The sequence below is a fragment of the Ostrinia furnacalis genome, unplaced genomic scaffold (assembly GCF_004193835.3).
Source record: "Ostrinia furnacalis isolate ACB-3 unplaced genomic scaffold, ASM419383v2 OfSCF1161, whole genome shotgun sequence".
In the NCBI taxonomy this organism is placed as follows: domain Eukaryota; kingdom Metazoa; phylum Arthropoda; class Insecta; order Lepidoptera; family Crambidae; genus Ostrinia; species Ostrinia furnacalis.
In genome coordinates this window covers 131,427-157,561 of record NW_021131400.1, presented here as the reverse complement: position 1 = coordinate 157,561, position 26,135 = coordinate 131,427, and the positions used below count along the sequence as shown (strand labels likewise).

Below are 26,135 nucleotides of genomic sequence, written 5' to 3'. Positions count from 1 at the left end.
TAGTTTTTGCGTGAAAGAGCAACAAACATAATTAACATCTATACGTAAACTTTCGCATTTATAATATTAGTAGGATAGTTAGGATGCCGGCAACATGGAAAGCATTGGGGGATGCCTATGTTCAGCAGTGGACGTCCTGTGGCTGAGATGATGATGATGATGATGATGATTAGTAGGATTAAGTTGTGAGTATTAGTATTCCAGTGTAAGCTTTGCGATAGCTATTTGTTAATTCCAGATGTAACAAGTTTGATTCTAAAGTGCGTAAAAAGTGTTAAAAACTGTAACACAAAATGGACAATGACCAAGTTACTGTAACTCTGTGACAGTGAAATGTTACAAAAATAGTCGTTAACTGTGGTGAAAAGTTAAAAAAATAGTTGTAAACTGTAGTGAAATGTTACAAAAATAGTTGTTAATAGTGGTGAAATGTTACAAAAATAGTTGATAATAGTGGTGAAATGTTACAAAAATAGTTATTGTGTTACAAAATGAGTGATGAGCCGTCCAAGTATAGCAGTCAGAGCTTGCCTCGTCTGAGGAGGAAAGAAACATGGAGGAGGAAGAAGGTCAGTTTTAACATTATTGTTATGTATTTATAAAGGACAAATTTTCAGGATTGCACCTTTACTTTTTTTGAATTCTTGAGGTTGGGAATTGAAGCTGCGGCTTTCATACATGTATGGAAGTGCGCACATTATATCAATTTGGTGTTGGCCGATTTCTAATACAAATCAGAAGCTGACCAATCTATCGACCCATTAAAAAACTGTTGTCTGTTCTTCTTCTTATCGTGTTGACAACAAACCTACACAGTGTCAGCCCAAAACTCCGCTACAAGAGTGGCGTTGTCATGATGTCGTGCCCTGAGTGCCCGAGCAACTGCACTCAGGAGGATTTAATGAATGCTACTGACAACGCCACTCTTGTGGCGGAGTTTTGGGCTGACACTATGTGTTGTCTGTTGAGACTCTTAGAAACTATCGACCGACTAAGAGGAAAAGTCTGTAGTTTGCTGTGCGGTCTCTTAGGTGTAAAAACGTAACAGACAGACATACTTTCCTATCTATATTAGTATCGATTAATAAGTATATTCGGTAGCATTCCAATGGTCTACCGACCTCCATCAAGTCACGAATCTTGAATGGCATTTTAGAACTAAACCGTACTCTGTCGGTCACGCCTTCGATTCCGGATATGGACAATGTGTCTTCATTGACTCATGTAAATTTGTCACAGAAAATCTTCTCAAAAATACTTTTTGAATAAAGATAGATAGATAGATAGATAAATCATTTATTTGCATACACTTAACACACATAAAGAGTAAAGTTGCAGCATAACAATAATAAGAAAAGAATAGAATACAGTAGAATACTAGTTATATAAGCATGCATAAAACAAACAAAAGCAGTAACAAGTGGAAGAATACTTCCTGCATGATGTGTGTCGCAGCGATGCAAAAAGCAAAGAGCTCAATGTAAACACTGCCCTGAAAAGGGCAGAACACTGATTTTCAGCTCTTGCTAGGGAATCCGCGAAGCGCACGAAAACGAAATGAACCCTCCCACCATCCGCTATCAGTAAAAATGTTTAAAAAACGACTAGGGGAAATACCAATCAATATCATACTAATATTATAAAGGCGAAAGTTTTGATGTCAGGGTGTTCTTTACTTCTCCACGCAAAAACCACCGAACGTATTCCACTGAAACTCCACAGTAGCATTGTTTACAAACCAGATCAACACATACGCCACAATTTATGACGGTATTATGTGACAAATAAATTTCAACAAATAAATAAGACGTCTAAAAAGCGCTATCTATCGTCATTGGCTAAAATCTACAGCGCTCGGCAAACCACTGTTTTTGACATTCGTAAATATTCATGCCGTGAAACACCATCTATCAACACAATATCTAACGGGGGCAAATCATGGTCCACACGTACGAAGTTGCGCATAATACTAAAAATGGTTTGGTGGTTCCCCATATTACAAACTTACATCCCCTTCAAGTTTTGTTTTCCTGACAAAAACTGTATTCTGTGGTGCCTTTAAATAAATAAATAAATAAAAAAGTATTCTATGTCCTCTGCAATAAATATTCGTCGCAATTTTCATCAAAATTGGTTTAGTGGTTTAGGCATAGTAAGCTTCTAACTTTCATAAATTGAAATAGGGATATTTTATACAGTGTGAGTCACGTTAAAGTGTACATATGAAAATATATGAAACTAGACCTATTTTTATCGACAAAAAAGAGGCCAAATTTTTTTTGAGATTTTTTTTAAATTTATTATAGAAATGTTTTTCTTCCAATTACTTATTTTAAAGAAAACGTAATAACTTTTAAACTAAGAGGTATATCCTGATAAAATAAAAACAGTAATAATGCTAAATAACAGACGATACTAAATAAATACATAAAATACTCCTAAAATGCCAACAAATAATAAAAATTGATACTTTTTGAAAAAAATCTGCTTAAAAATTCCTGTTTTTTTGGTTATTTGATAAATTTCTCCTAAAAATACCCGTATAACAGGTGGTTTTTATTACTTTTTATTATTTTCTATCGTATTGCCTTTGTAAAACCAAAAATCGCATGTCTCTATCCCTATCACAACATTTGCTATGATCGTTCGAACTAAGCCTCTCCGGGCGCGCCATTCAACGCTTCGTTAACAACGAAACTGAAAGTGGCTCTACATTTGTAAATTTGATAAAGACAAGTCAGATTTCAAATAAAAACAAAAGATTTCGAAGTAAAACAAGCATTTTAGTTAAAATTAAAATTGTCCCTACCTGTAGCGGAGAATAATGTGGTGGCAGGCCTTTGTTCAAACTATCATAGCAAATGTTGTGATAGGGATAGAGACATGCGATTTTTTATTTTACAAAGGCAATACGATAGAAAATAATACAAAACAATAAAAACCACCTGTTATAGGGGCATTTTTTGGAGAAATTGTCAAATAACCAAAAAAAACACGAATTTTTAAGCAGATTTTTTTCAAACAGTATATTTTTTTATTATTTGTTGTCATTTTCTGAGTATTTTATGTATTTATTTAGTATCGTCTGTTATTTAGCATTATTACTGTTTTTATTTTATCAGGATATACCTCTTAGTTTAAAAGTTATTACGATTTCTTTAAAATAAGTAATTGGAAGAAAAAAAATTCTATAATAAATTAAAAAAAAATCTCAAAAAAATTTTGACCTCTTTTTTGTCGATAAAAATAGGTCTAGTTTCACCTATTTTCATATGTACACTTTAACGTGACTCACACTGTATTACGGGTCGTATTCTGTAAAACGTCTCACTATACGTCTCGCTCTCTCACCACAGAACCCACATCGATGAAAGAGAGAAGTGATAGATCTTCGATTCGCGAATAAAACCGCTACGTGAGCAGCGTACTTAGCGCATCATTGGAAGACGCGAAGGTCGAAAGTTTGCAAACTTATTAGCATTTCCCTATGACCTTAACTATTGCGGAATATTATGAGTTTTGTAAAGCATTTAATTAATTTTCGCGAGTAATAGTAGAGTTTGTTCCGGCGTTTCTTCTCAGCACTTGCCTTATGTTTGTCTCGAAGCGCTGGTAGGGCCCAAAAGATAAGGAGACATGTAAAGTGCCCCATAAGGGCTACCTTTTCTTTTTATTATTTACTATATTTTGACGTTCATAAGTGCCACTTGTGGTCTAAACTGAATAAATATTTTTGATTTTGATTTTGAATAGTCTTTATAATTTATTTTTGTGGTAACTGACTTAACAGTCAATTTCTGTCGTCAACTGCTGGGCTTTCAAGAGATGATAAAGTTTCAATATTCAAAAGATGGTAAAGTTTCAAACTCATTTTAGGGCGGAGATGAATCCTTGTTGGATTTATGCCCGGTTTCACCATCAATCCCTAATTTTTAAGTGACCCCTATAGTGACATAATAATATGAATTTTGTTGTCATAGGGGTCACTTAAAAATTAGGGATTGATGGTAAAAACGGGCATTAGACCATTAAAATCCGTCCACTTCTTCTTGAGTTCTAAATAGTGTTGTAACTAACTCTACTTTGTCTATGTCCTTCTTAGACAGAGGAAGATAATATTGTATCTTAAGTAGAGGTAAATCCTATGATTGATAGAATATTAGAATATAATTTTTGTCATAATTCTGTCACCAGCTATTAAACACTAATGACATCACCGTGACATCACTGGGTCAGTGTCATCAAGTGTTGCAATGGTGTGGGTGGACGCGTTAGGTGCCAAGTCTATGGGGCCAATAACTTGTTCTGATGGAAAACTTGGGAAAAGTTAATAAAATATGTCAGATAACCGTCTCCCCAACCCGTCTGGCCAGCGTGGGGAGTGTACTCCAAATCCTCCATTTGCCTCTGGTACATTAGAGAGTGTGTAAATCTTGCAGTGGGGATAAAATTGATCTGATGATGTTGCGTGAGACTCTCAATAATCCATATATTATAATAGTCTTAGAAACAGAAATGATTCTTTCGGACCTTGGATTTAAGAACCAAATAGCCGTTTAGAAAGGGAGCTATGTGGCTAAGGTGAGAATGTTATTGGTCATTCATTACGCAGAGAAAGCTAAATTATACGTGGAAACTACAAATTTATTTTTCCGGTCGCTGTCACTAGAAATACTATTATTGGTTGGGAATACGGTTAGGTCCATGGTATAGGGTAGTTGACCATTAGTCGATTGACATACTTTTTGTGAGCTGTCATAACACGGCCCCCTAAGATTTTGTTAAAAAGGAACCCGTGATTTTTTAATTAATAAACATTATTTATCGATTTAAGGCTAGGAATCTAAAATTACAGCTATAATAATTGGAAACGGTTTTCAGGACTAAAATGAAGTTTTTAAGGTAGTTTTCAGAAAAGTTGATGAAAATGAGGGAAGTCTGTAAACTTCCAACTCCGTCTATTTTCTACTGATTAAATTCGCTATGCATCCAATGACAGTGATATCTTTCGCTTAAGTTTTTTATTGGATGTAAAGCTGTAGATCCTGGCTACACAGGAGTTGCAGCGGTGGGAACGAGAGGTGGGAATAGTCCCATCAATATCAGGAGTGATAGCGGTGAAATACCTGCCTTGTATTGTTTAAAAATAGTTGCAGTAATAAGAAAAGAGGTGGGATTAGTCCCCATACATTATTGCCTTCTAGAGTAAACAAATACGCGACCTTGATCGACGGTCATCGGTGCGCGTGAGCAAGCCGAATGTCATGCGCGTTACGTCACCGTGACTACACTACCGGTGATGGTATTCCACCGTTTTAAAGCTTAATACTTTGACAGACGATCACGACTATGTTGAATGACGTGGGAGATTAAGATGTCTGTCAAAGTGTTAATTCAACTTAAGTTCGTTCGTTTTAGCCAAAGAACGTCCATTGCTGGACAAAGGCCTCTCCCCCCAGGGATTTTCATAATATAGGAACATTAAAGCATAAAACCTTTATAATATTGGTCCAGCGCTTCTGTGTCAGTACCTAAGGTATGGGAGCGGCACGGGATGTTTTTGTGACGTCGAACATCAGCGAGACTAAAGCCTGGTCCGTGAGCACGTAGAATTTTATCCAATGACCCCAAGCTACCCATCCTTATCGCTCGCGCGTAATCATGTTGCTGTCACCCTCGCACACTCACTGCGGGCGCGCGTCGCACAGTCGCGACAGCAATATAATTACGCGCGAGCGATAAGGATGGGTAGCTTGGGGTCATTGGACAAAATTCTACGTGCTCACGGACCAGGCTTTAGATGTGCTTCAGATTTGTATGTTTCGTCACGTCATGATATTATGTCAATGTCACCCCTCCCGTGCCGTTCCCATACCTCAGGTACTGACTCAGTTATGAGCCTGGCCTATAATTTTCGTTGCAAAAGCGCCTTTAAATCCTACCAAACAAGATCCACGTCTTATTTACGCTGCTGCAACTCCTGTGTAGCCAGGATCTACAGCTTGACCGCCAATAACCCAACCAGTGAAGGTCAAGTTTGTCCCGGGGGAAAGTTGAACTGGCATTGGACCCGCAACGAAATTAATCAGAAGAACATAGGAGTTCGAAGTTAAGGATCATTACTTACTACTTTAGTACAGTGCTTAGAAGTTCTGTTGTTTGTCTTTTGTTTCTCTCTTATCTATTTTAATTAGATGCATTGTGTGCAGAAAGTCGTCCGTCCATCGAGTCAGGTGGCTTTTCTTTGCTATTAGACTGAATTCTAAATTTTAGTTAAATTAACAATGTACATTAGTAGTTATGATAATGATGATGATCTAATGTTACGCTCAATTTGTTATTCGACTAAACACGATGATGAATCATTGTGAACTCTATTAGAAGAGGCATAAGGTTTTTTATATGAATGTTGTTTGTCTACTTAATGTAGCTCATATTTGAAGAGAAAATTCAACGAATAGTTATGTTGAGTTTATCACATACTAGTTTCTACAACCGTCTTTGCCTGCATGAATTCCGATTTTGCTATTCAGAGGTGGAATTGTGTAAAGCAATCGTTTTCATTTGACAGTTCATAACGTACGATTATTCTGTCAAACGCTTTGTTTAATTGACTTTATCGTACGTTATGAACTGTCAAATGATTACGATTGCTTTACACAATTCCACCTCTGATGTGAATGTTCTAACATTGTAAAGTTTACCCAAAATCCTTCCAGTAGTTTTTGCTTTAAGAAGGAACCGCTGCAACTCCTGTGTAGCCAGGATCTACAGCTTGACCGCCAATAAAAACCCAACCAGTGAAGGTCAAGTTTGTCCCGGGGGAAAGTGTAACTGTCATTGGACCCGCAACGAAATTAATCAGTAGAACATAGGAGGAGTTTCCCATTAATATGTTAACACCAACATCATCTGGTCATTTAGTCTCCATTGCAGGAGCACGACCCTCTAATTTACCAGCAAATGGAGGATTTGTCCTACACTCCCCACGCTGGCCAGACGGGTTGGGGAGGCCTGATGTTCGCATATTTGTCCCTTAGTCGCTTACGACATCCACGGGAAGAGTGATTTAAATATTTCTGAATATTAACTAATGTTTTAAAATAGAACCGGCTCTTCTAGTTCCATAATTACGATGACGTCACAGTATATTAATAGATTAATTAAAATAACTGCGCTGTAGGAGACAATGGCCTGATTACACGCGTTATGATCTAAAATAGGCGTAGTCTACTGTTAATTATATTTTTTTAATAGCGGCCGCCCGCGACTTCGTTCGCGTGGATCCCGTTTTACCCCCTTAGGGGTGGAGTTTCGTAAAATCCTTTCTTAGCGGATGCCTACGTCATAACATCGGTTTGGGCTGTGCGTTGATAGATCACTATGTAAGTCAATCAGTCACCTTTGAGTTATTATATTTAGATATCTAGACTAGCTTTTTTCCCCGGCTTTTCACGAGTGTCTCATTTCCCTCCTGGTCCTACTAGCTGTGCCCGCGACTTCGTACGCGTGAAAATAGTTTGAATAATTATTTTAATTTATTTGCAACATTTTACTTTACTGCTCCGCCTCTATTGGCTGTAGGGTGATGTTATATAGCCTAAAGCTTTCCTCAATAAATGGGCTATCCAACACAATATTTTTTCAAATCGGACCAGTAGTTCCTGAGATTAGCGCGTTCAAACAAACTCTTCAGCTTTATAATATTAGTAAGTATAGATTTTACCCCAAATCCTTTGGCGAGGACTACCTTCCTCTTTTAAAAACTCACAAAACTCATAAATTTTTGCAAATAGGCTTTTAAAAAGCATTTTTACACGTCCCAGTATTAACCCTACCACTGCTTCAGGACAATAAATGGGCCAGTGCTGAGAAGAAGCAGTGCAAGAAACTCAGTCACTATTGAGTATTTTGTATGGAAGTTTAGTATGTTGTTCTATATTTAGTGCAAGTATGGAAGTTATAATAACCATAGATATGTGGAATTGGGTCAAACGCAAACGGAGGTCAACTCGATCCATTCAATACAATCAATTAACCGGTTACATTGAGATCGATATTGCTTCTCAATGAACTTGCTGATCATACAGGGTGGAAATATGTCAAGAATGAGGTCTTTGTTGACCAGTGTGGGTTGCCAGGGGTCATATTTCGAACTGAGACGTGGTCGCTTACATGGTCCTCATAAGAAGGCTCCTTGCTTATCATAATATAAGCTGTATATGTTTTCCTAATGAAGAAAAATAAAATAAAATAAAGGGTGGAAATATGTCAAGATTAAGGTTTTTGACCAGTGTAGGTCCTCGTAAGAAGGCTCCTTGTTTATCATACAGAATGGAAATATGTCATGAAGAAGGTCTTAGACCAGTGTGAGCTGAGTTCTGTTGCCATACACCCTGTACATTAATAATTATAACTTGTCGTCTTCTTGTGACAAAAAGTCCTCTCCTCTGTCCCACTAGGACTCATCTGTTTTTTTTACAAAATTCATCAAAATTGTATCAGTAGTTTAGGCGTGGAGAACATATCTGAGGGCATGTGTGAGTTTACATCAAACGTCTCTAGAGAGCGCGTTAAAAAAACTAAGAATTTAGTTCTTGAAAGTTTCCGCTAGGGGCGCTGTACAATCCTTCATACATTTAATGTCACTTTACGCAGTCGACATCGAATGTATTTGACGTAAACTCACACACACTACACCCCCTGAAGACGGAGCTACTTTCTTGTTAATAGCATTTTAAGAAACACCTTTTTACAAACAAAATATGAGCACAGTTGAGGTCACGTCAGATCACAGATATTTATTGCAGAATAGTACCTATTACGACTACATAAACACAGTGATTAGCTTAATGTGCTATCGTAAGTACAACCTTAAAATTCGCGCGCAAACTCCCGCGACGCGCGCGGAATGCTATCGCTGTGGCCACAGTGGAAATATACCCAGTAAGCCTAGGCGCAGACCACCGACTTTTAGTTGGCCGATAGTTGGGCCCGATTCTAATTTGTATGAAGAATCGGCCGATACCAAATCGGTGTAATGTGCGCACTTTTATACATCTCTATACTGATCAACAGCCCGACCCAACTATCGGCAAACTAAAAATCGGTGGTCTGCGCCTAAGATAAATCTAAAACCAACAACTGCCGTATTCGCTGTATGTGATTGAAAAAGAGGCTTAAAAAGGTGACTGAGTTTCTTCCGCTACTTCTCAGGATCATCCCATATGTTGTCCCGAAGTGGTGGTAGGGCAAGCTATTTGGGCCGTGTATAAGCGCCCTGGAAAGGCCCTGTGTACCGAATAAACTATTTGAGTTTGAATTTACCAAGCTTGAGGAGTGTAGGCCAAATCCTTCATTTGCTTTAGACAAAAAGAGAGTCGTGTCGTGCTTGTGTAGTGGTGACCAAATTGCCTTGTTTTATCCACAACTGAGAAGCTCTTAGCCATCATCTGCCTCTCGCCTGATTGATGGAAAGTGATGATCATGCCGAAGGTGGAAGCGGGCTTTACCTTAATCCTCATCCAAAGGAACTGACTATCTTACCTCCAACTACCGAAGTACAACAATGCTGTTAAGTAAACATTATTGTTATGGCGACAGACTTAGGTGGTGGCAGCCAGAAAGGTAAACACATTAAAATCATGACGCTTTACTTTCTTGCCAAAAATTCCCTGAATGTTGTCTTACTGAGTTTACTTATACGATGGTCGTGATGTCACGGACGCGTGCGTATCAAAGAAAGTACAGTATAATGGGAGCGATCGTGGCGCTTGTTGGCCTATATCAATTTTATATGAAAGAAAACTACCTCAGTTGTCTTACTGGCTTTGCTTATACTCTCTCTGACGTCACCGACGCGTGCGCACCGAAGATAGTACAGTATAACTGGAGTTATTGTTGCGTTTGTTAGCCTATATCGATTTTCAACCGACTTCAAAAAAAGGAGGAGGTTCTCAATTCGACCCGTATGTTTTTTTTTCTATGTTTGTTACGCGATAACTCCGTCAATTATGAACTGATTTGAACAAATCTTTCTTCGGCGTATAGGTAATACCTCAAGGGTGGTCCCATTTAAATTTAATAATAAAAAAAACAACCCCCAAGGGCGGAAAATTGGGGATGAACTTTTTTATACACAATATCTCCGCCGATTATAAACCAACTTGAACGATAATTTTTTTGTTGAATAGGTATTATCAAAAGGGTGGTTTCATGCGAATTTGAAGAAAATATTTCACCCCCAAGGGTGGAAAATTGGGGATGAACTTTTTTAACGCAATACCGATTATGAACCAATTTGAACGATTATTTTTTTGTTGAATAGGTATTATCAAAATTTTTTAATTTTTAGTTTTTTTTTGTGTTCACGCATTTGAAGTCGGTTATATTTAAAAAAAAAGTTAATTATGTTTGTAGTATCTCAAACTTGTCTTACTGGTTTTGCTTATACTGTGGCTGTGACGTCACCGACGCGTGCGCATCGAAGAGAGTGCAGTAACGATTACGGGAGCGATCGTGGCGCTTGTTGGCCTATATCGGTTTTGTTTTTGTTGTTGTTGTTGAAACAGTGTTGTGTGTGTGAAATTAGTGAAGGTATAGGGGGCGTGGTTTTTGGTTGTAATTGTGTGTGTGTCAAAGTATTTAAAAGCAAAAGAAAAAGATAAGAAAATAATATCTTTTTCCTTTTAAAATGTTGTTTGAAGGTGTACAGTGAGTAGGAAATTTGGAAATTTTGAATGTAAAATATGTAATTTAGGCTTTTATCTTTACAAGTTTCTGCCCCGGGTTCGCTCTGTTCATTGTTCTTCTATAAATGTGAACCATTCAAATTAATAGTCAAATTATGTTAAAAAAAGTGCAGTGGTTCATATAAAAACTGCTGTCACTCTTTCAAAATAGTAAAGTTTTAAAAGTATTGACTAAACGGGACTATTCCCACCTCTCGTTCCCACCGCTGCAACTCCTGTGTAGCCAGGATCTACAGCTTGACCCCCAATAACCCAACCAGTAAAGGTCAAGTTTGTCCCGGGGGAAAGTTAAGCTGTCATTGGGCCCGCAACTAAATTAATCAGAAGAACATAGAAGTTTGAAGTTAAGAATCGACTTCTTGGCGGGAAATATTGACTTTCTGTATAAAATTGTTAGTCATTTTTATATTGTAATAATATGACTCGAAAACTAAAACTTACGCATACTTTAGCTCTCTTATCTACCTTATGACTTCCTCAAGAAATAGCATCATCTGTTTTGGAATTTTATCATTCTTAAGCTGAATACATAAGGAAGTATTGCGTACTAAATATCGTATCTAATACATATTGTTTTAACTTGAATTTTAACACAGGTGAACAAAACACATATTCCTGTGTCACCTTTATGTTGTTTAGGAGGAGATATGGAACGGCTAGCTGTCAAAAATTGTATGGTAGCGTCACGTGTCAGATTAGGGGTTGCAAGTCCCGGTACTAAGGAGTGTTACTGAATTCCCGGTACCAGGTCTAAACCAGTACCGGGAAAACCGGGAAATTCGGGAATTTCGGTACCCATGTGAATGGTTATTATTTATTTAAACAAATTACCTAATTTGTACGTAATTTTAATAAAAATGTAAATAGGTTAACAAAAATAAATTAAACTTTTTCTGTTCAGTTCAATTGGTTTGTTACCTTAATAATAAATCAGTCCAAACAGTTACACAACACGACAAAACTAGTTATAAATGCCTATTAAAAATCATAACCGCCATATTCATAAAAAGCAACAATCGTTTAATCACATTGAAGTAATATTTACATTATAACTCAATGTTTAATCAACCTATTTTAGTTAAAATATGTTTTCTCACTTTCTTTCAATGTCAAATACTGGCAGCGACAAGAGAGAGTAGGGGCACACTGTTGATTTTTAGTTGGCCGATAGTTGTGCCCGATTTTAATTTGTATGAAGAATTGGCCAAATCGAATCGGCATAGTGTGCGCACTCCCATACCTGCCCATACTGATCAACTGCCCGACTAAATTATCGGCCGACGAAAAATCAACGGTGTGCGCCTACTCTTAGGGACAAAACATAAATAATAATTAACTAAATTAGGTTTATAAAAAAACACGCTGTTGAAAGAAATAATAAGTAGTATCTAAGTAGGTACAATCAGCTAAAACAATCAGTCTTAAAAGGATAGTACCTAATGAATTAGGAACATTATTAATATTTTTTCATTTGTTGATAGTGTGTACGTAAAAATATGATGGTATCTAGTCAAAAAATTGTTATTAAAAATAAATTATTGAAGTCCCGAAAGTACCGAAAGTCCCGGGAATTGCATCGTCAGTACCGGAACTAGATAAAGGATTAGATTATCGGGAATTCCCGGGAAAAATGAGTACCGGGATTTCCCGGGAGCAAACCCTATGTCAGATGCTTTAGCTTAGCGCTATTAAAATTTAAAAAAGTTGTAGTTCCTAAACAAAGTTGTAAAGTAATTTAGTTTTCACAATTGCAACCAAAATTCGCGCGGGTTTTTAAAATCTTATAAATGTACGGATGGTAGCACAGTTCTATTTCAAAAGTGTATAGTTTTTGATGCGCTGTCGACTGTACTTTATTTTTTTTTTCAACCATTTCAAGTATTTCCAAGTGAAGTGACTTGCAAGAAACAAAATAGTCATTTCAATTTCCAAAGTTTGCTTGCGTTTTTGTGAACTTTTCTCTGTGTGTGAACGTTAGTGAAGTTGGTTAAAAATTAAAAAGAGGGTTATGTTATCAAATAGTGATGAAGGCGAACGAATACTGGAGTTACTGGGTTAGTTTGTGCCCCCGGATTCGCTTGCCGAAATGTCGGGTAATGTGAAATTAAATAAAGGGTTTTTATATTGGTGGTGGTTTTGCATGTGAAAAATTTATTTTATTCTATAATTTTTTAGACTAGTAAAACATGAGGGAAAATGTTATTGTGAAAATAATTATGTATTGGTAGTCTAAATTATTCAGTTAGTTGGGAAATAAATAAGCATAAGCATTGTGTAACTTTCTAAAATAGAAAGATAAGGTATAGAAAATAGGTTAGACAGTGTTTCTTAGAAAGTTAGGAGGACTTAGTTGAAAAAAAAAAACATTTAAAACAAAAATCAACAATAAATAAATACATACTCGTACAACCGAATTGAGAACCTTCTCCTTTTTCTGAAGTTGGTAAAAAAAGAAGAAAATAATAAACTAATATTTTATTTAATTGTAGCACTTTAAAATAAGATACTAATGTTAATTGTCATACAAAATTAGTATTAACCAAGGATAATCGTATAGATAATTCCTTCCAATGATTAGTCACACCCAAATACGTTATCGGACACATTCCAATCCATACAACAATGTAAGGTCACCAGCAGATAAACCAACTACAAAATAAGAAATTTTCCCGATGTATTCTTATGTATGGCTACTACTAGTTTTTTTTTTTTGAAACCTTCCTGGCCTGGAAATTTGTACCATTGGCCGAATACTTGTAAGTTGTCAATATTCTTTCATTACTACTACATAGTTGTGCCCCGGGCACAGTGCCCGTGACTTCGTACGCGTGAAAATCGTTCGTTCGTTTCAGCCGAAAGCCGTCCACTGCTGGTTATCTAAAGGTTTTCCACAAAGACCGGTCCTGGGCCGCCCGCATTCAGGCACCTCCCACGACCTTCACCAGATCGTTGGTCCACCTAGTAGGAGGCCAGCCCACACTACGTCTTCCGGCTCGTGAAAATAGTTCGAATATTTTTTCCCGTTTTCGCAACAATATTAATTAATGCTTCGCTCCTATTGGTAGATGTGGCGTGATGGCACACAATGTATGATGCATGTAGCCTTCCTCAATAAGAGAGCTATCCAACAGGAAATTATTTCTTTTTAACTACAACGAGGAAGCTCTTGGCCTGCATCTCACTTGATGGTAAGTGATGACCAGGTCGAAGTTGGAAGCGAGCTTCACCCGGAATACTCAACCACAGAGGAACTGTATCTTGACTCTTTTTTAAATCGGACCCGTAGTTCTTGGGCGTTCAATCAACAAAAAAAATCTTAGCATTTTAATGTGAATAAATGTAAATCAAGTAGGTACCTAAAATAACTCTTTCAAATTGGACGTCAGTTGTGGTGCGATTGAAACACCCTGTATAGAATCCTAAACTAAACACATTCAATTTTATTGGCAACTAAAATAAACAGTATTTCAGTACCGAGAAGTGATTACGGTGATGATAATTCCATCATCATTGCTTTTAGACTGCATTTACAAACAAACGATGACGTAAACGCAGTGAACTTATTCAGTGTTCTTTGGAATGATTCCAATAAGGTGAGATGAAAGATTTTAAACTTTCGCCCTCTATTTCAATGAAAATACAGAACAATGTCAAATCAGTCTGCTTGTGACCACGGCAGCAGCATAACAGCCGAAACGTCAACAAGCAGCATATAAAAATTTCGCGTTGAGACCCGTGTTTCTATATTTTAGGTGAGAATGAAGTTGTTCATAGGTTTTACAATGGTGCCTACTGGTGAGGGTAAATAGGATAGCCCTCGAAAATACTTTTTTCTTGGCCGGAACAACTTAAAACCTCGAATACAAATATAAACCGTAAGACAAAAACTTCATATCTTTTATTACATCCATTGTGCCCTTTCCATAGCACGTATACAAGTCCCAAGTTTTGGAACTTGGCTGGCCTTATCCTATCACAGATTTTCGGAAGTGGAACAAATTATCGGCTGGTGCTGGGAATGGTGGAAGAAACTTAGCCACCCTTGTCAGCCTTTCCCTTAAACGCCTAAAGGAAGGAGGCTTTGGATTTGGAGGCTATCTGCTGTCGAGGAACTGAAGAACCGATTGACAAAGGTGACTGAGTTTCTTCCGCCACATCTTCTCAGCACCAGGCCATAAATGTTGTCCCGAAGTGGTGGTAGGGCAAGCTATATTTGGGACGTGTACTGGAAAGGTCCTAAGTACTGAATAAAAGATTTGATTTGATTTTTTAAATTCTTTCACCTGTAGAAAGCTATCCCTCATACATACTACGAACCCACGCACTTAAGCTAGTAAGCAACAAAAACAAAGAATAAGCAGATGAAAATAACACCACATCGTAATGAGATCACACTCACATGTCATCTCAAGATTCTCAAGCCAAACATCTTTACGAAAGACAAATTATATTAGACCATTGCTAAAATTACCCACGACCTTGTTACGTACGTAACAAATGCTTTTTCTATCAAAAACAAGGAAGACACTTGTCAGTTTTGTGTTTTGTATTTACTAATGGGAGCCATCAAAAAGGTCGATGACTTGGCTAAATGAATTTTAACGACAGTTGATGGGTTCTGAGATATGTTTAAGGACATAGCTGAGCTGAGGTAATTAGCAAGGAACTGTTACAGGAAAACATCAAAATAATGTACCTATGTCGTTATTCTTTTACTTTACCAGTAGGCCTAAGATGCGCGCCGTGATAACTTTTATCGACGTCAATTTGTATGGGTAAAATCGATAAAATGGCGTGATAACCGCCTATCACGACGCGCATCTTAGGCCTACTGGACCCTTTACCTGCAAGCTTTCAAGAAGAGAGCGTATCTTCACCTTAAAGGCCGGCAACGCACCTGTAACGCTTTCCAATAAAGCATATTAAACTTCCAGTCTTCCTCGGATTTGGCGTAGTTTATCAATTATCTGTTTTAAGTACACCTAAACCATCTGAAACAATGCACATCTAACTCTTCGATGTCATAGTTTTTAGCTTTATGTTCAAAGTTCCGTACCTTACAAAGGGGTGATAGACTTTTCAAATACCTTGAAAATAATAATACAATACAGTCGGGACTCGGGACAATTCATCAGACTATTTGTTACAAAATAACCCCTATTTAAAACAACATAAGAAGCAATGTTTAAATGCTCCAAACCATGGAAAGACCAATCACCATCCATAAGAGAGTCATCACCACCAAGGGCACGCCAACACATTGTCAACTTTATTCACTCGACACTGAGTTAAAAATAGTAATGCACCAACTTCTTATTTTTGGCGATTCTGTCCATCGCAGACTTAATTTTGGATTCAGTGTTTGCTTTGATTTTGTGAAGTGCGGACAAGTTGTAAGAACATTTCGGATTGAGTGAAGTGGAAATTGATGAATACTTGTTCTAAAATAAAATAAAGAAAAAAAAAGGAATTGCTAGAGGCCGCCCGCGACTACGTACCTACGCGTGGATCACGTTTTACCCCTTAGGGGTTGAATTTTGCAAAATCCCGTCTTAGTGAGCACCTACGTTCTAAAAGGAACAAGTTGTAAGAACATTTCGGGTCATGTGAAGTGGAAATAAATGATTACTAATTGTTCTAAAGCAAATATTTATACGGTCACCCGCGACTTCGTACGCGTGGATCACGTTTTACCGCTTAGGGGTTGAATTTTGCAAAATCCCGTCTTAGTGAGCACCTACCTTCTAAAAGAAACAAGTTGTAAGAACATTTTGAGTCATGTGAAGTGGAAATAGATGAATACTTGTTCTAAAGCAATTTATACGGCCACCCGCGACTACGTAAGCGTGGATCACGTTGTACCCCTTAGGGGTTGAAGTTTGCAAAATCCCGTCTTAGTGAGCACATACGTTCTATAAATAACCCCCATTACAGTATCATTCTTAGTCCAACTGAATTAATTAATTTGTAACAATTTTAAGTCTTCAAATAAGTAATTCGACTTTCCGCATTACCCAAATTTCTTTGTATGTCTATAGGTAATCCATTACCATCGTGTATAGCGACGATTACACATTCAAGGTTAAACTCATAGTTAATTTAAATAATGATAACATAATTAAAAGTGAAGTGTAAGATAATGGATACGATAAAAGTTGTCGGGGATTTTGTCAAAGAAAAATCGCCCTTCTCGGTAAGTGGAAACAGCCTTGAGTTTTTAAATTTTCCATCAAATAACATGAGAATGGTTTGCTTTGAACGCATGATTTTGATGTCAATTGCTTAATTTGAGTCCCCATAGACTGTCTCTAATTTGTATGAGGAATCGGCCGATACCAAATCGGTGCAATGTGCGCACTTTCATACATGTTCAAGTTCATCTGGGGGCACGGCAGTGCCCCCACCAAGTCGAGCAAAAAAGCGGCACGGCCGTACCATCCTTTTCTCGAAGCAATTCAGGCCATTTTCGACCGCCTGTAACTTCGTTGTGGATAAAACTAGAAGGCTGAATTTTCATTAGCTATGCAGGCATTGTAAAGACACGGTATATTTAAAATTTCATTCAATTTTAACCAGTAGTTTAAGAATTATAACGGGTCAAAGTTACTTAATTTTGTCACTCACTGACTGACTCACCGATCATCAAAACTCTAAGGCACTTCTAGCAGACCTAGAAGCTTCAAATTTGGAATATAAGTAGTGTTTGGTGTATGAATCAAGGAAAAACTAAAATATTTGGGGGCACGGTAGTGCAACCGCCAAGTCGAGTAAAATTTTTCAATTTCGGTCCAGTTTTCTAGATACATAACTGCTGTCTACAAAATACAAAAAGAAATGAGATCCCATCAAAAACAATACTTGTCAAAAAAACCAAGTCTCGCAACTCAGTTGTTCTACGGTAAAAAGTTGTGAGATCCATGTAATACCAAGTCCAGGCCAGGAAATCTTTAACGTTTTACATAAATATATTGACTTGGCCATCGCATGAAAACACGTGTAAATTAAATTATTTAGTGCGATGGCCAAGTCAATAATTTATGTAAAACGTTAAAGATTTCCTGGCCTGGACTTGGTATTACATGGATCTCACAACTTTTTACCGTAGAACAACTGAGTTGCGAGACTTGGTTTTTTTGACAAGTATTGTTTTTGATGGGATCTCATTTCTTTTTGTATTTTGTAGACAGCAGTTATGTATCTAGAAAACTGGACCGAAATTGAAAAATTTTACTCGACTTGGCGGTTGCACTACCGTGCCCCCAAATATTTTAGTTTTTCCTTGATTCATACACCAAACACTACTTATATTCCAAATTTGAAGCTTCTAGGTCTGCTAGAAGTGCCTTAGAGTTTTGATGATCGGTGAGTCAGTGAGTGAGTCAGTGAGTGAGTGAGTGAGTCAGTGAGTGACAAAATTAAGTAACTTTGACCCGTTATAATTATTAAACTACTGGTTCAAATTGAATTAAATTTTAAATATACCGTGTCTTTACAATGCCTGCATAGCTAATGAAAATTCAGCCTTCTAGTTTTATCCACAACGAAGTTACAGGCAGTCGAAAATGGCCTGAATTGCTTCGAGAAAAGGATGGTACGGCCGTGCCGCTTTTTTGCTCGACTTGGTGGGGGCACTGCCGTGCCCCCAGATTATTTAGTGCGATGGCCAAGTCAATAATTTATGTAAAACGTTAAAGATTTTCTGGCCTGGACTTGGTATTACATGGATCTCACAACTTTTTACCGTAGAACAACTGAGTTGCGAGACTTGGTTTTTTTGACAAGTATTGTTTTTGATGGGATACTGATTAACAGCCCGATTAAAGTACTTGACAAATGTGACTGATTTTCTCGCGCTGCTTCTTCTCAGCACTGGCCCATTTATTGCCCCGAAAAGCGCTTTTTAAAATCCTATTTGCAGAAAAAAGATGACTTCTAAACGCTTGTTCCCAACCACTCACAATTACTAAACCTTTGTTACCTGTCATTCACTTTGCAATGGAGGGAAGTCGAACCTTAACTTCGAACTCCTCCTATGTTCTTCTGATTAATTTCGTTGCGGGTCCAATGACAGTTTAATTTACCCCCGGGACAAACTTGACCTTCACTGGTTGGGTTATTGGCGGTCAAGCTGTAGATCCTGGCTACACAGGAGTTGCAGCGGTGGGAACGAGAGGTGGGAATGGCCACGTAACCAGTGACAACGTAAAGCTTATGTCAGAAAATACAGGTTACAGTGTGACCGAATGGGAAGATAGTTAAATAAATGTCCTATACGAGTGACGATGTGACTTGATGGGCTTTTTTCCAACGAGTAGCAGCGTATGTCTACCCACAAGGTAGACCGACGACGCTGGATGCAGGCCGCTACCAATAGGGCGATGTGGAAATCATTGGGGGAGGCCTATGTTCAGCAGTGGACGTCCTATGGCTGAAATGATGAGTAACACTGTTACACATTACGGTGTGACTAGTTGGGAACAAGCGCTTTTAAAGAGTCTGTATTCTGTGGGGACTTACGCTCGTATTCACAAACGATCACCAGCTCTGTGAAGCAGCAAATCGAACGCACAGCGTTGAATAGAGCTCTATGACTGTTTCGTGTGTCTCCCTGTGCGTCCACGCGCACTGTGAGACATAGTAATGTTTGTGAATACGGGCGTTAGCTTGCACATAACAAAATCAAAATTCAATGAACCTTCATCACCATCGAAGACCTTCGTATAATCGATTAGTTAACTATCGATTGCATCGCCATTGCTGAATCGATTGTGGACAAACAATGGGACAATGCGATGACCCGTATCGACTTATTTGTCAAAGTCACCATTTAAATTCGTGTACGTACTTCGCGAGGCAACCGTTTCAAAACCATTGAGGTCAATTAAATCAAAAGGCAATGGTGCCGGTGGTGATGGCCGCTGGAGCAGGAAAGTTCTTGAGTGGCGACCACGAGCTGGAAAACGTAGCGTGGCAGGCCTCCCACTAGGTGGACCGACGATCTGGTGAAGGTCGCGGGAGGTGCCTGGATGCGAGCGGCGCAGGACCGGTCTTTGTGGAAATCCTTGGGGGAGGCCTTTGTCCAGCAGTGGACGTCTTTCGGCTGAAACGAACGAACGAACGAATGGTGCCGGTATCGGTATCTATGGATCGCTTCATCCACGAAGACGCGCCCCACCAATGTTTGGTCTCGGTCGCGCGGGGTGCGGGGAGTTTGATCCGAGCAATCCGAGCGGCATTATTGTAGTGTGCGTGTGCACTCATGGATCATTTGGCGTGTACCGATAACACTCAAACATTAGCGGAAGAATGGCGGGGCGCGTCTTCGTGGATGAAACGATCTATACCTGCCTTGAGCGAAGAGTCTACAGTGTAAAGCTTGAGGTGCCCGCGCGTCGTCTGTGGAAATCGTGTTGAAATTCTTTTTTCAGACCGATAATTAAATTAATTAGTAATAAATATTTAATATTGCAATAATCGTTCACACTGCAACTCATTAAGGAACCAGAAAATCAACTTTTCAATATGTTCTATATTAAACAATGCTATTTATTGCTTAAACATTTTTGTGCATTAATATGCATAAAGTATATTGTATGTAAGTACTAGCGGCCGCCCGCGACTTCGTAGGTACGCGTGGATCCCTTTTTACCCCCTTTGGGGTTGAATTTTGCAAAATCCCGTCTTACTGAGCACCTACGTTCTAAAAGGAACCCCCATGCAGAATTTGAGACTCCTAGCACTTGTAGTTTCTGAGATTTCGTGATGAGTGAGCGAGTCACTAGTCAGTGACCTTTCGCTTTTATACATTGTAGATTTACAAATAGAAATATAAGCTACCGTTGTCTGTTTACCATTGTTTTCTAAGTTTGGAACTAGATGGCAACTGAAGTACAAAAATGCGAACATCAGGCCTCCCCAACCCGTCTGGCCAGCGTGGGGAGTGTAGGACAAATCCTCCATTTGCCTCTGGTAAATTAGAGGGTCGTGCTCCTGCAATGAAGACTAAATGATCTGATGATGATGATTTTCTTTATCTTTAAACTTTCTTTAATCTGTTTATAGTATACAGTATGAAAACGGAATACGAAAACGCACCATCTCACATAATAGATTATGTAGAAATTACGAGGTTCATGTAAATATGTATATTTTTCTTGGTATAGTTGAAAAGTAGCCTGCCCGTACGTATTATGAAACGTCGATCAGGAATCAAGAATTGATTTAAGTCTTGTTGAATTTGAATATAGGGTGAAAAAAATGATACAAAAAATATAAATAGTAAAATAAGTCTCGCTGGCCCGTCTAGCCATCGCGGCAGGTGAAGTGTAGGTCAAATCCTCCTTTTGCCTCTGGTAAATAGAGAGAGTCCTGATCTTACAGTGGAATTTCAAATCACCTGATGTTGAAAAAAGTTTTGACTTATTTATTTTGTACCAACACAGTTCAGATTCTGAAAACAACATTCAGAAATCAGAAACATAGGCCTCACAAGATAAAACTAAGTTCGTAACCAAGTTTTTAACTTGAACAAAAATATTTCTTCATGATCATTTTTTTACAAAACTAATGCCTTTGCCCTTTTAGCACTTGAGTAAGTGACACAAGACTATGCTGAAATGAATTTCAATTTAAAGGGGCTCCCTAAAATCCGTAAACAACACATTTACTCGTAAACACATAACTTTTTTATATTGTGATTGTTGGCTGAGGTTTTAAAAAAAGCGACACCCTGTATGAGTAATGCTCTTACGAACACTTCATATGGCCGTGCTACTTAGCAAAGCATGCACCGACTAATAGATTCGCATACTAACAAGGCACCTACGTCATTGTATTTAAATCATTTATCAACAATGTACAGAAAAACTTACGTTTCTTTGGTTTACCGGTAAATAAGGAAGCATTTTGTTAAATGGCTCACGAAGAAAAATACTGTTACATCTTTAGAATTGGTGTAATTTTGCCCCAAAAACGTAGTACTACCCGTATTCACAAACGATGCTTGCTGAAGTGAAGCAGCAAATCGAACGCACAGCGTTGAATAAAGCTCTGTGATTGGTTCGTGTGTGACCCTGTGCGTCCACGCGCACTGTGAGACCTCATACTAATGTTTGCGAATACGGGCGTTAGATTCTGTCGACTGTATTGTTTGCTCCATGTCTCCAAATTAGTTTGCGATAACCACTTTTGGTCAATCTGGTGAAGGTCGCGGGAAGACCCTGGATGCAGGCAGCGAAGGACCGGTCGTTATGGAAATCCTTGGGGGAGGCCTTTGTCCAGCAGTTCCTTTTTGCTGGTATCCCGCTTTGCGTGAGAAGGATGGAAGCATTTGAAACTTCGGATTACTTTTCTGACTGTTGGACAGGGTTTCCCCGAAGATTTTCACAAAGACCGGTCCTGTGTTGCCCGCATCCAGACGCTCTAGATCATCGGTCCACCAAGTGGCTGCGTACACTAACTTTTCCAATTGGTGGACTCCGCGGTTACCACTCGAGAACTATCAGTTCTACGAGCTTCGTGCCCCGTCCACTGCCACTGTGGCCATTTTGCGGACTATATCAGTTACTACTGTAGTTTTCCCTAACCATTTTCTCTCTTTGCCCACAGCTGGACACATGGTTCGGGCGTCCGAAGAAAGCGGGCGGCGGCCCCGAGCGCGGTTACGATACGGTACCGCGCGCCGAGCACCGCGGCGAAGAAGACGAGGCCTCCGCCACTGCTGAGTATAGGAGCAAGCTGGACGCGCTGGATGATGCACAGCTGCAGAGGAGGTTCGAGGAGATGCTCGTAAGTACACCTGGAATGTTCTAGATAGTTCTCAGAATATTTAGGAAGCTGGAAGCTTCTAAAAAGGAGCCTGGATAGAGATCTACTAGCCTAAGACAAAAGCGTGGATAGGACATCCTCGTGAAGACGCCTGGAAGGGTCTAGAAGGCTCCAGAATGGGAAGATGGAGAAACGCTGATCTGATGTGGAGACGCTTCAAAGAGACCTCGTGAGTATTCTAGAACATTCCAGAATGTTCACTACGAATGTTTCACGGAGCTGAAACAGTAAGACGATGAGGCCTCCGCTACTGCCGAGTATAGGAGCAAGCTGGACGCGCTGGATGATGCACAGCTGCAGAGGAGGTTCGAGGAGATGCTCGTGAGTATACCAGGAACCTTCCAGAATGTTCTAGTGACTTCTAGAAAGAGCTGGAACGCTGAGAAAGAAACGCTTCCATTAGACGCTCCTGAGTAGACCAGGACCCTTCTAGAGACTGTTCAGGCCTAAAAAGGAGTCTAGGTAGAAGCTAGAGACAGATACGCTCAAGGCGATGCTAGTGAGTACGCTAGGAACCTTCCAGAATGTTCTAGAGACTGCTTGGGGCTTTTACAAATGTTCCACGGAGCTGAGACAGTAAGACGACGAGGCCTCCGCTACTGCCGAGTATAGGAGCAAGCTGGACGCGCTGGATGATGCCCAGCTGCAGAGGAGGTTCGAGGAGATGCTCGTAAGTACACCTGGAATGTTCTAGAAGGCTCTAGAAAAGGATCTAGATGGAGAACCGTTGGCCAGAGAAAGGGATGCTTCTATTAGATGCTTCTGGGTAGACCAGGAACTTTCTATATACTGTTAAGGACTGCGGAGGCTTCTAGAAAGGAATCTAGGTGGAGAACTACTGGCTAGAGGCAGAAATGTTTCAAGCCGATGTTAGTGAGTACGCTAGGAACCTTCCAGAATGTTCTAGACTCTGCTCGGGGCTTTTACAAATGTTTCCCCGGAGCTGAGACAGTAAGACGACGAGGCCTCCGCCATTGCTAAGTATAGGACTAAGCTGGACGCTCTGGATGACGCCCAGCTGCAGAGGAGGTTCGAGGAGATGCTCGTGAGTATACTGGGAACCTTCCAGAAGGCTCTAGAATGAGATCTAGATGGAGAACTGCTGGCCAGAGAAAGAGACGCTCCTGAGTAGACTAGAAGTCTTCTAGACACTGCTCGAGGCAGTGGAGGTTTCTAGAAAGGAATCTGGGTACAGAACTACTTCAGGTAGAGACACTTTAAGGAGAAGACCAGGAACCTTCTAGAAACATGATAGAACTGGACTTAGACGAAGACCGCTGGCTAAGGGACGACGCGCCTTGTGAGTATCTAAGAATGTTCTAGACACTGCTTAGGCTGATCTGGAAGCTGGACACTTCTAAAATGAAGACAACTGCTTGCTCAAAGCAGTGTGGCTTCGTATAGATGCCCTAGAACCTTCCAGAAACCATCCAGGTCAGTGGCTACAATACCGTACCGCGCGCCGAGCACCGCGGCGAAGAAGACGAGGCCTCCGCCACTGCTGAGTATAGGAGCAAGCTGGACGCGCTGGATGATGCCCAGCTGCAGAGGAGGTTCGAGGAGATGCTCGTAAGTACACCTGGAATGTTCTAGAAAGTTTTCAGGGAATTTCGGAAGTTGGAGGCTTCTAAAAAGAAGCCTGAAAAGAGATCTACTAGCCTGAGACAAGAGCGTGGATAGGACATGCTCGTGAAGACGCCTGTAGGCCTAAGATGCACGCCGTGATAACTTTTATCGACGTTAAAATGTATGGGGAAAATCGATAAAATGGCGTGATAACCGCTTATCGCGGCGCGCATCTTAGGCCTACTGGAAGGGTCTAGAAGGCTCCAGAATGGGAAGATGGAGAACCGCTGATCTGAGGTGGAGACGCTTCAAAGAGACCTCGTGAGTATTCCAGAACATTCCAGAATGTTCTAGACTCTGCTCGGGGCTTTTACGAATGTCGAATGTCCACGGAGCTGAGACAGTAAGACGACGAGGCCTCCGCCATTGCTGAGTATAGGACCAAGATTCGAGAAGATGCTCGTGAGTATACATAGAACCCTCTAGAACTTTCTAGAATGAGCTGGAACTGGAGCTAGATAGAGAACTCCTGACCTGACGCTTTAAGGATATCCTCGCAAGTCTCTTAAGAATGGTCTAGAAACTGCTCGGGACAGTATAACAGTTGGAAGTTTCTAGAAGGGAGTCTGGACAGAGGTCTGCTAGTCTGAGGCAAATGCTTGGCTCGGAGATCCCCATGCATGAGTGGATACGTTTTTAGAAACTGTTTGGGACAGTAGCAGGGGCACCTTCTAGAATAGAGTCCAGGCAAAGATCTGTTAGCTTCAGGCAAAATCTTTGGTACATGAGTAGGCCAGGAACATTCTAAAAACATGGTTAATGCTGCTAGTTCGACCAAGAAAATTCTAAAAATGAGACAGTCTACATACATAATTTTGATTTGGAATTGATTTCAATTTGCAAGCTTGTTCTTTCCAAGTTGTACCTACTGACCATTACTATTATTTTTTCAGTCCGACATGAACCTCAGTGAAGAGAAGAAGGCCCCTCTCCGGAAGTACTCCAACGCGCAGAAGAAGCAGATGCTTTTCGCGTACAAATTCGTCAATGCTCAGGTACTTGTTATTTCTTTATTTCATCTTTAACCTTTTGTAAGCATTGATCAGGACGAGGCACAATGACTTTCTTATTGTATAAATTGGTACATAAGAAGAACTCAATGCCATGAGACATTCTCTGCCTGTTGACCTTATGGGTGAACTGATTTTGAAGAAAATAGCGGCCAAAGCCGCACTCACCAAGGACAGTTTAACTTTCACCTGGGACCAACTCTGCCTTAACTGGTTGAGTTTTTATTGGCTGTTAAGCTGTAGATTCTGGCTACACAGGAGTTGCACTAGCCTATTTTTGCTCTTTAAAGCATTTGTTTGGTGTTTTTTTTGCCCTACCAGCTATTCGAGACAAATGTTTGGTAAATTTACTGACAAGAAGTCCTGCTACAAACTCAGTCATCACCCTGTTTAAGGTCAAAGCAGACTTATCAACTCGGAAAGGGATCAACACCGTATCGCCTTTCGCGAGCTGTCATCGTCTTTCGCGCGCTGTAAATCGCGAGGCGAGGCATTCACATTACGGTGCGGATAAGTGTGCGTTGCAGTATGGAGTTTACTGACCGCCTCGAGTTGATACGGTTACGATCCCTTTCCGGGTTGATAAGTGTGCTACGTCCTTACATTTGTGGTTAAACCTCGATCTCCTGTGCCCAAATAATGATAAAACCTCTAAAATGCACATTCTCCATTCCAGGCGGGGCGTTCCAAGCTGGAAAAGCCTTCAGACTACGTCCAGTACCTCAGCCAGCCAGAACTATCCGTGGGGAAACTGCACGGATGCCTGGAGAACCTGAGGATAGCTCTCACGAACAATCCTCTATCCTGGATTGAGGAGTTCGGGACCAAAGGCATTGAGACGCTGCTTACTACCCTCAACCTGTGTTACACCAAGTAGGTTTATTGTAGACTTTTAGGTTATGGTTTTTGCAGAGATGTCTTT

General features: G+C 39.8%; 1 protein-coding gene across 1 annotated transcript in view; it reads left to right on the top strand.

Moving 5' to 3' along the window:
- Nucleotides 1-241: 241 nt before the first annotated feature.
- Nucleotides 242-26,135, top strand: part of dia (diaphanous related formin 1) — a 63,024-nt gene continuing 37,130 nt past the window's right edge. Inside the window, exons 1-4 of the mRNA XM_028302832.1 lie at nucleotides 242-569; nucleotides 22,359-22,538; nucleotides 25,097-25,198; nucleotides 25,890-26,086. Of these exons, the coding sequence (XP_028158633.1) occupies nucleotides 492-569; nucleotides 22,359-22,538; nucleotides 25,097-25,198; nucleotides 25,890-26,086 (557 nt within the window). The 5' untranslated portion in view covers nucleotides 242-491. The remainder of the gene's footprint in view (nucleotides 570-22,358; nucleotides 22,539-25,096; nucleotides 25,199-25,889; nucleotides 26,087-26,135) is intronic.